The sequence below is a fragment of the Trachurus japonicus genome, chromosome 18 (genome assembly GCF_045865225.1).
Source record: "Trachurus japonicus isolate A0001 chromosome 18, Traja_1.0".
In the NCBI taxonomy this organism is placed as follows: domain Eukaryota; kingdom Metazoa; phylum Chordata; class Actinopteri; order Carangiformes; family Carangidae; genus Trachurus; species Trachurus japonicus.
The window spans coordinates 31,034,111-31,044,786 of NC_140924.1; the positions used below are offsets into that span (position 1 = coordinate 31,034,111).

General features: G+C 42.8%; 1 protein-coding gene across 2 annotated transcripts; it reads left to right on the top strand.

The window, feature by feature from the left end:
• Nucleotides 1-1,809: 1,809 nt before the first annotated feature.
• On the top strand, nucleotides 1,810-10,676 carry myoz2a (myozenin 2a). 2 transcript variants are annotated; one of them, XM_085806391.1, is made up of 6 exons: nucleotides 1,810-1,935; nucleotides 2,717-2,867; nucleotides 4,323-4,489; nucleotides 5,964-6,096; nucleotides 8,226-8,409; nucleotides 10,125-10,676. In XM_085806391.1, the coding sequence occupies exons 2-6, from the start codon at nucleotides 2,786-2,788 to the stop codon at nucleotides 10,348-10,350; spliced, it is 792 nt and encodes a 263-aa protein (XP_085662517.1). In that variant the 5' UTR covers nucleotides 1,810-1,935; nucleotides 2,717-2,785; the 3' UTR covers nucleotides 10,351-10,676. The 2 variants fall into 2 exon arrangements, with proteins under 2 accessions (XP_085662517.1, XP_085662516.1); XM_085806390.1 differs by having other exon boundaries at nucleotides 2,778-2,867.

Below are 10,676 nucleotides of genomic sequence, written 5' to 3' on the forward strand. Positions count from 1 at the left end.
TTGCTGTACCATCCCATGAAGCTTCTTGTATGATGTGTTGTCTTCAATAGTCACTCGCTCTGTATCCAACGCAGAGGGGTTGGAGGGGGGCGGGGTGGGGGTAAATGTTCCCATGGTGACCAGCCGTTACATAATAACAGCGGGTCCCTACTGCGACTGAACCATTAGAGAATGAGAGATAAGGACACAGAGGGAGGCGATAAAGAGAAATCATTTCCCCTACAGTTTAGATTGGGGAAACTCTTTGCAGGATTCAAAAGCCATTAAAAAGGGTGGAGCCTGAACTGGAATACAGACGATGCATCAAAAATATTTATTTGCACAGGGCACCCTGGCATACGTTTCTATATGCTGAGCATTGCAACACTCGTGTGAACATTCTGCCTTTAATATCCAACAGACAGGAAGCTGACTCTCCTCCTGCCTCCTCTTTTGCCAATTTAAGAAATAGATACAGGGGGTAAATTAAATTAAAGGTCAATTAAAACATAGCTAGTGGATTATAAGGTGAGTGCACCCTATTAAGCCCTGGTCTGTCCTATTGCACATGATGGCATTTAAAACAAATAGTATCTGATTGGTCTGCAGGCCCTGAGGGGGCCATGTTCCCATGCTGAATATATTTACTATTGGCTGTACACTGCAAGTCTGGAGCGCAGATAGTGGACAAATGCAGCTGAGGCAACTTATTTCTGTTGATGTTAAAGCTGTGTCGGTGTTTTTGCAAGAGTGTTCGCATTCCTTTTACTGCTTTTCAATTTGTGTGTATTAGCCAAATTGCCAGATTGCAACAAATGATTGCTCTTTGTACTGTGGCTAAGTCAGTGTCAGAGTAGCATGAAAGCTCAGTGGTGGTGATGAATACAGCACAGGTGAACAATAAGGGGCCTAGCAGGAGTGTGTTTTTATTTGTCATACCCCCACAGCCCTGTCAGTTGAACTCATATACCCCGTCATTGACTCCACCCCTAATGACCCAGAGGGGTTTTGAAAACTGGATGCATTGATTAACTATCAGTAATTATAAATGTGGGTGTATGACCTACTAAAATATACATTTGAACTGTGTGTGCATGTTACACAACTATTAATGTGAACTATTGTTATTCATCTCAAACTTGGACCTGTTTACACATTGAAGGGATAGTTCACCCAAAATTCAAATTTCATTCATTATCTACTCACCCTCATGTCGACTAAGGGCTGTGAGAATTTTCAGAGTCCTCCATACCTTCTCTGAGTTACGGGGGGGTCCGCGCAGCAGTATTTGTCCATATAATGGTTGTCAATGGATACCAACTTTCTTCGTCCAAAAAGACACACCAAAAAACATCCAAATACCTCCATACTGCTCGTCTGTAATGTCCCTCTTGTATTGAAGCCCCGACATGAGAAATGGGTGAGTAGATGATGAGTGAAATTTTAATTTTGGGTGAACTATCCCTTTAAGGTAACCTCATTTAGCATTTATCTAACCTACTTTAGGTTAATAAACCAAATGTTTATTAATCTGTTATAATTGTAATTAATTATTATCTATTTGTAGAGAGAATTTACCACAAGTGTATAGTGAGTAGCCATAGGGAATCACTGGTAGCCTATAGGCTGCTGTAATAACACTACAGAGAGATATAGATGGTGGGTAAGGGAGCAGCGCTGGCAGTGCTCTAAATTTAGTCACCCCCCTGCTTGTGAACTAAATACCAATGACAACAGACAAACTGACATCCACCCACCCACTCATTCGGTCACTCAGTCAGTCGGGTCAGGCTGCAGCCCCCTCCGCCCACCCTCCCCACGACGAGCCCCAGTGCCGGGGAGCACGAGCACCCACAAGGGTCGCACTACCCAGTCTGACCCTCTCCTCTCACCTTTCTTGACTTCCTACCCTGAGGCACAAATTGAGACTCCCCCCCTGAGGGTCCTTCAGGACAGGTAAGCCATCACTCCGGGCTTCTCCACAGGTGTGCTGTCCAGCTCTAATGTGACACTTGCACTTTGAATCAAGCATGATTCTCACTACCACCCACTGTTGTTCCCTCTCCATGTTCCTGCCAGTCACACAGCCTGCCTTATGTTACAGTTAAAATCCATTCATGGATTTTAATGTTTCATGAATGAATATGCTTTTGATGAATGCATCTGCTGTTTTTGTGTGTTTAACCTCCCGATTATGTACACCTACAGTATATGGCTATATTCTTAAACATGCTTTCTGTTTTTGCTAAATATATATTGATAAAAAATTTTTTTTAAATCTACGGAAGCCAAACTTTGCCAACTTTCCTTTAACTTCCAAATGTGATGAATCTTGTTCCATCAAACACTGAGAGAAGCACTTTCGACTGGGAGGAAACATTTGTGTTGTGTTCACTTGACACCTTGGTGTAAACTTTCCGCCGGGCTATTTCATCCACTGTCTCACGTGTTTGCTGTGACAGCACCATGTTCTCTATCTGTGTCCTTTCAGCCCACTTGGGTAATTTCAAACATATTGATTCCCAGACCCCTGACACAGCTGGTTGCCATGTCTGAAGAGCATGTGCTTGGCGTTTAACAGCCCAAGGTTATTTAAAGGGATGTGCTAACTTTGCCCTTTTCACTGCCCCAATAAATTCTATCTGCTTCGGTGGGTCTTTGTGCGTGGTGTGGATGCTTGATGTTGGCCAATCGATGGCGTTGCTTTGCTTTTGTGTCTTGTCGTGCGTTTGAACAGGTTGTACTGATGTGCGCTGCCTCTTGAGCCTTTCTGCCTCACCCCCCCTCCGTCCCCCCAGGGGCAGCCATGTCACGGTTCTCTACCATGACGACCCAGGAGAGGAAAATGCAGGCGGCAGCAATCTGCAGGGAGGTTCAAGCCCAGGAAGGTAACTGTATCATCTCCTCCACACTTCCTTGTTTTCTCATCCCTTTGACCTCTCAGTTTCTCTCTCTTTCTCCTGTTGCATACTTTCTTTGCTTCTCTTTTCTTCTCACCTTCTCACCTCATCATCACATCCTGCTCCTTTACCCCCTTTACCTTCTCTTTTTTTTTTAAAATCTCATATCAACATAGAAATGGCATCGACACCATATCAGTACTACCTTTACTGTAAACACCACTTCACCCTGCCCTCCACACTGCCATTCTTAAAGGGATAGTTCACCCAAAATTCAAATTTCACTCATTATCTACTCACTCTCATGTCAACTAAGAGCTGTGAGAATTTTCAGAGTCCTCCGTTCCTTCTCTGAGTTACGGGGGGGTCCGCATAGCAGTATTTGTCCATATAATGGTTGTGAATGGATACCAACTTTCTTCGTCCAAAAAGACACACCAAAAAACATCCAAATACCTCCATACTGCTCGTCTGTAATGTCCCTCTTGTATTGAAGCCCCGACATGAGAAATTGATCCAAAAAAAATTAAATAAGTCTATATTTTAAGCTTGTTCATAGCGGAAGCTGTGTCAGTGCAAATCTTGCGTGATTTGCACTGACCGGCGGAACAATTTCTCATGTCAGGGCTTCAATACAAGAGGGACATTACAGACGAGCAGTATGGAGGTATTTGGATATTTTTTGGTGTGTCTTTTTGGACGAAGAAAGTTGGTATCCATTCACAACCATTATATGGACAAATACTGCTGCGCGGACCCCCCCGTAACTCAGAGAAGGAACAGAGGACTCAAAATTCTCACAGCTCTTAGTCGACATGAGGGTGAGTAGATAGGCTAATGAGTGAAATTTGAATTTTGGATGAACTATCCCTCTAATGTGTAGACGGTATGAAACCACCATTTGACAGTACAGCAGTTGCCAGCCCTCCCTTCTATGACCCTGACTATAAATACGCAAATGAATACTTTTATAGGCCAAAGTAACTAATCCCTTTGTCGTTGTCCTTTGAACACGCTATTTCAGGGTGAGGACAACTGTGTGCCTCACTGGGATAGGGGAGGGTCTGAAGGCTACTGACAGCTGAGAGATATTCTGGCAAATTGTATGTCTCACACTTGGATACAGGCCTGTGACATATCCATGATCAGCATCCAGTAGTCAGCACGCAGCGCTAACCACAAAACAAGCAACTGACATGAGTGGATTAAGAGGGAAGATGATTCCTTATTCATCATATTGACAGGAATACTGAGTCAGCAGTTCATGCACTGGGCCTTTTTTTTTGCAGCAGTTTTTTTTTTTTCCCCCTGTGTGAATATAATGTGTTCACTGATGTTTGGTATGTGGGTGTATTAGAAAAAGCTGAAGAAATTTGTCTTGTCAGAAGTCTCATGAGTGAACATACTAAGCTTTTCACTCTTTTTGTTTGCTTTTATGTCTAGATTTAGAGATGGATCTTGGGAAGAAAATGTGCGTGCCTAAGGACATCATGCTGGAGGAGCTGTCTCTCGCCTCAAACCGCGGCTCCCGTCTCTTTAAAATGCGCCAGAGACGCTCGGAAAAATACACTTTTGAGAACATCCAGAATGAAAACAACAAGCAGCTCAATGTAAGCTGGACAAAAACACATGTACTGCAGGAAAAAAGATCAAGTCATTTCTGTTCAGATTGTTACAAAAGGAGCAGTCACACCTTATATAGATTGTAGGCTGGTCTGTATCATACATATAGAGCTAGAGCCAGGCAGATATGGTTTGGACAGCATCCATTTGAAGTAGATGCATATGGCTACAGCCCCCTATTAAAACACACTTTGATAAAGGGGTCATTGTAAGTGTTTCATACAGTGAGTGTGTTTTCTCCAAGCGCAGTCATCCGTCTTCCCCCACATCTTTTTTCTTCATCACATGAAAAACATTCACACAATACCTTACATCCTGACAAAGCACACATGAGGAAGATTAAGCACTGGAGGTGTTTATTTGACTCGTGCTATACGTACATGAAGTGGCACCGAGTAGCAGCAGTGAAAGTCCTCAGGCTGGTCATAAATGGCTTTATTAATGTTCCTTTGTGTATGGATGGGCCGGGTGCCAAGTCAGCCGTTTCTGCAGCCGTACCTAACTTAGCCTGACCTGGTCACACATAAAGCAATTTATATACTGAGGCCCTCAGTGAAATTCAATCAAGATAAGCTAACTGAGTTTCTTTGTTATATCTAATCAATTAGCAGCACTAGTTATATTCTTTTATATTTAGTTTTTCTGTGGCGGCCTTATGCACTTTCCATTGCTCTCTTAGAGTCCATAGATAAAATAATTATTATGCTCCAAGAAGTTTTTTTTTTTCTCTCATCTTTGAAGTGAGTGGGACTCGCATATCTCTGGTTTGTTTATTGCTCGGGGCAACGGAGGGATTTTGTTTCAAGTTGTCAACATTTCCTGAGGAAGTCCTGGAGTAAATCATCATAAATATCTTTCAGAGGGATGAAAGCTGGATGCTTGGGCTGCAGTACATGTCGTCCCAGCCCAGAAAACATTGTTTCTACTAGTGTTGAGAGAAAATGGACAAGTGGACAATTTCTCAGCTTGTTGTTGTTGAAAAATGTGAAAAATCAATTGCTAACTGCTTTGAGTTCAAAGGGAAAAAAGAGCAGTATTGAAAAGTGGAACATTTGGATTCATTTATCCATAAATATCGTAAAAACCCAATTATTATTACATTAAAAATGTGTCCTGGTTCAGCAAATTTAGACTTTTCTCAGCACCTTAAACACCTCTCTCCTCTATGTTTGTATATATGCATCATCTTAAAAAGTGGTAATTATGTCCATCAGTGTTGTGTTTACCAGCTTGTTTCCTCTGTTCCCCAAGAGACCAAAGAAAAACAATCAAGGTCTCAGAGAAATGGAAGTGTGTCTATCACATTCCAGGGGCAACTATGTTTTGCTCTGGATATTGTCAAAAGGTTCTGGACCAGCTACTAAGTGGTTCTTGTGGTGAGATTGTTTTGTCAAGTGTGAACTTTGAGTATCAACAGAAGAGTCACTGTGTCAAACTCGCCTCTTCTATCTTTTCCTTTAGGACGCAGTGGTTTCTCAAACGGAGAATGAGAATGCCGTGGACGGCCACGGCGGGCAGAACAACACGGGTGTGGAGCAGCCATCAGACGCACCGGAAACAGCAGTGGTGCCAAATCCAGACAGTATCGCCCCGGGTAGGTGACCTTTTCGAGGACCCCACGACCACGGCAGCAGTGATAAACTGTAGCTAAAGTCGAGCTGACAAACCAGTTGACCTTACTTTGAAGTGCATGTTTGAACAGAACAATGCACTAGAATCTGTTTCCCATTTTGTCCTGACATCACTGACAGCGCAAGATTAACTTTCTTGGCCGTACTGATACACGTGATATCATTTTGTCATGCAGGATTTGATTTCTAAATATATTAAACATGTAGTCCAGCTGCAGGAGAAATGGTGCTGCTCCTGTGTGGATGTGCTCTCTCTCCACACATCCGCAAATGTTTTGATAGGGATTCGACTGTTTTTCATTGTTTGTACTTACACAGGCTTTGATCATGTAGGAAAACATTCTCCTCCTGCCTGGAATCTGCTGGCCTCAGGCAGAATTTGATTCCACTTTTCTTTTTTTTTAATTCACCCTCCCTGCCCTTCTATCTTCGTCCCACTCATATGCTTCATGTCTGCTCCTTCATATTCTCCTGTTTCTCTCATTGTCATTACAATCAACATTGACCATTTAAAAAAAAAAAAAAAAAAAAAAAAAAACGTTGTAGGGTTTTACCAACGGGAAGTGTTTCCTGTTTGCCTCCTCTGCCACTGATACCATCAACTTTGCACTCACATCCTCCCTCGTGTCTCAATTTGTGCCCAGTTGACACAAAACCAGCACTGATTTAGGGATGAGTACGTCGACACAGGGGTGGGGTGTTATTTCTGGAGCTCGGGACCAGACACCACCCTTCAGTGTCTGAATGAAGTCACTCCAGCTGCAGCAGAAATCAGGCCAAAGTGCATTAGATATCAAATGGTAAGAACTCTTAAAATAGCACACTCATCCACCCAGGGGTGCATGTTCCATGTCTCCTGCACAAGTTGCAAAATCTATTGATATACAGTGAAAACTCCATTCTAATAGAGTTGAACTGAGACAATAAATTGCAGGAGAAACACTGAAGATGTGAAAAGTTTTATCTAGAAAGTGGAAAGAATATTATATGATCATTTACTTACATTAGAATTGCTGTTACAGCATTCTGAAAAATACTGTGATGTGCATTTACATTGTTTCATGCACATTTTCAAAAGAAGCCATAGACCAATATTAGTTACAGAGCATGTTAGAATATCAGGATCCCTCTTTTATCCCCACCCACACTGCATTAGAGCTGGGTGTGTGAGTGCTTTGCCACAAAAAAATATTCAATCAGCCAAATGTCCAGCAATAACAACAACATTCCAGGGCCTCAGCAAAACCTTTTACACAATGTTTTGTAATAGATTCCCCCCAAAATCTGTAAACTTCCCCACAGGTCTGTTTGGTCTCTCCTGCTTCCTCCCTGGGCAAAACATAAACTCAGGAAGGGGGATTGTTCATTGTGAGAGGTTAGGACGTGACACGGTGCCTCGTGTTATGTAATGCCTCAGCTTGCAAGCCCCCCTGAGTGAAGCACTGGGTTTGAAGGATAGTGCTTTGGATAGGTCTCTCCCGTCAACACACACAGTCTATGCAGGGAGACACACAGTACACACACTGAGACACAGGGAAGCTGCCCCTTGATTTTACTGTGAACTCTAAAGTATAAAGGGTGAATAGAAAAAAAACAAAAACGGTGATTTCAAACACCTCGACTTAGCTCATTCCTTGAAAATAAAGGAAACTGTCGTCGTTTTGAAAAACTGTTTAAATCTAACACTGAAGCTGAAAGCAGCCTTGCCGTCGGACAGCTCCTAATGACAGCATGATGTGGACTTTTGTTTTGACTTCAGTACCTAGAAATCATATGAGGAGATGTCAGTAAGCTGCATGTGCTCCCACTCAAGTTTAGTCATGACCAGCTGACAGGTCTGTGATCCTTTTATACAAAATGACATCAAAGGGATCAATCAGCTTTCTGCGGACAGCATGTTTGCTTGATGAGGTGGTTTTCAAATCTGGATCATTACTTGCCTCCCCAACATGACAAGATGAGTGTTTTGGAAAACAGAATAAAGGATTGGAATTGGGAAAAATATAACCAAATAGAAATGTTAATATTTGCACTTATTTGACACGGAAAATCCCCATGGTGAATCACTGTCTGTGTTGTATAACCCAACCAGGGTACGGAGGTCCTTTGAAAGACATCCCTGCAGAGAAGTTCAACTGTACAGCTGTGCCAAAGTCCTACCACTCTCCCTGGGAGCAGGCCATCATCAGTGACCCGGCCTTAGCTGACACTATTGTCACCCACTTGCCTGAGCCAGAGCCCCGAGCTGACCTACCAGGCTTCAAAAGTTTCAACAGGTAACAACCAACAGCAAATAATCAACAGAACTCAAGTCTCCTAACTTACTATAGTATAATATGACCAGCTGAGACTGGTGGCAGGAGATACACTACATGAGCTGTAGCAGTGCCATTGTAAATGGGCCATAGTTTGAGTTGAATTCAGTGCTTTTTAAAGGTAAGAAAACCATTGTTGTCATGGTTATAATAAATATGTGATTAAATTTACAGAACGTTTGTGGTCGTGGTAAGAAGAAATAACAACTTTCAGTATGAAAAATGAACTGGTCCAGTGTTTCATCAACTGGTCTACCCACCTTGGCTTCCTTCTGCCCAAAGTGGACGACGTCATCTAACGTCTTTCTTTGCTACTGTCATTATTACCACAGCCACCAGGGGGCACTTGAACTTGTCATTTTTGGTGGGTTTATTGAAGTGGCTGATGCTGTATCACACACCAATTAGATAGCACTTAACTCTCTCCCACCAGCCACCACCAAGTGAAATTTATGATGACGCTATGTTGATGCATCTGCTATTAACCAGGCTACTGTCCAAAGCTAGAAACATCTCCAAGAATCTCAGGTGGAGCTGCAGGAACCCAGGAACTCATGAAGACAGTAAAATGTAAAAATCTGTGTCAATTTAAAGGGACAACGAGGAGTTTTGGAAAAGCGAAGCGTTTTCACACTACATTTATGAGCCTCCGCGCGCACCGTACATTTCTTTGACCGGGCGCAAGACGGACTCATGTTTTCATTCATCAATAATTAAAGTCAGAGGTTCAAAGAGGTTCACATACCACCGTAGTTCCGACCATAAACAGCGATGCGGCTGCGTTATTCTCATGATTTGCAACGAAGGAAACACTGGTCGGCTCGACCAGCACTTCCGCCACCACTAATAATAACAAAATAACGATAGAGACAGAACGATATATTTATCGAAAATGGGCCCATTAACAAGTGTGGGTAGCGGAGATTCATCCACATTAACGTGAGACTTTTTTATAACCGAATAGAAACTCCTCGTTGTCCCTTTAACTACCAGGATAAAGTGGTCTACTCCACCGATGTGTCAGAATACCATAACGTTGCTTCTAGAAGTCCAAAGCTGAATGATCCGTGGCTCTGATCAAGTAAATGTCCTTTCGGATCATTCTTATTCATCCGCATTGTGAACATTCTTCTTACCTGGGTTTCTGTTGTCTCCCTCTTCAACATCTTCATCTCCTATATGGAGCTCCTATGGAGCTTTTGCTGGCCCGAGTTTCCATAGATACAAGCTTCAAGATTCAAGATACAGCTGTTTCACCATCAACCATCAACTATTCCCACTGCTTGGGGGAACTTGTCATTGCTCTTTAGCTGTAACATTATGCAAGCAACATTCATTTCATAATGATGATTATGATCAACTGTTTGCAGAGAGACTTACTGACTGAGCCACTCGACATTCTGTCTTAAATTACTATAACCTTAGCAACACAGCTCCTGATTTAGAAATGCCATGTTTATTGGTCCATAATTTCATCTTTCCATTTGTAAAAACTCTTGTACATCCTCTAAATCACAATGTATGCAAGTCTGCTTCCCACTTGGGAGCAGCTATCTATGTCCTCTAGTCACATCCTTTGCTTGGACTTAATTAGTTGCATCACTTTAAATGTCACTGCAGTCCCTCTTATTAGCACATGGCAGCTACTGTTAACACTGTCACGCTGTCACCTCCAGGGTTGCAACCCCATTCGGTGGCTTCAGCAAGACGCCCAGACCTGCTCCCATCAAGCCAGTTCAGGTGGAACCCCTCCCCGACTTCCCTGAACTCCAGGCGGAGACAACAGTCGACCGACCATCCTTCAACAGAGCCGCTCTGGGCTGGGTGTCAACGGGTGGTCCACTCACCCTTCCTACTGTTCCCCTTGAGCCTATGTTCATCCCTGAGTCAGAAGACCTTTGAACCCATAATGAAGTCACGCAGAGATGCTGTCTACTTAGTCAATGTGCCCGAGGTTATGGTGGGCGGGGAAATGTGTGGGTCATATCAGAGTCAGGGTGAGAGAAAGCGTTCTGTCGGGCGATGCTGGTTGAAGTTACTGTGTGTGCAGCAGCCCTTGGTTTTCCATGGATGTTAGCTGTTGCTCAGTATTAAAAAATGTATAAATCAGGAATTAACGTAAAGTAGGGAGAGATGCTTCTGAAATAAATGGAATTTGTTGTATATTAATGTGCATAAGAGTATTATATCTTGTAGACACAATAAAAAATGGTGTGGAATGCAACAAG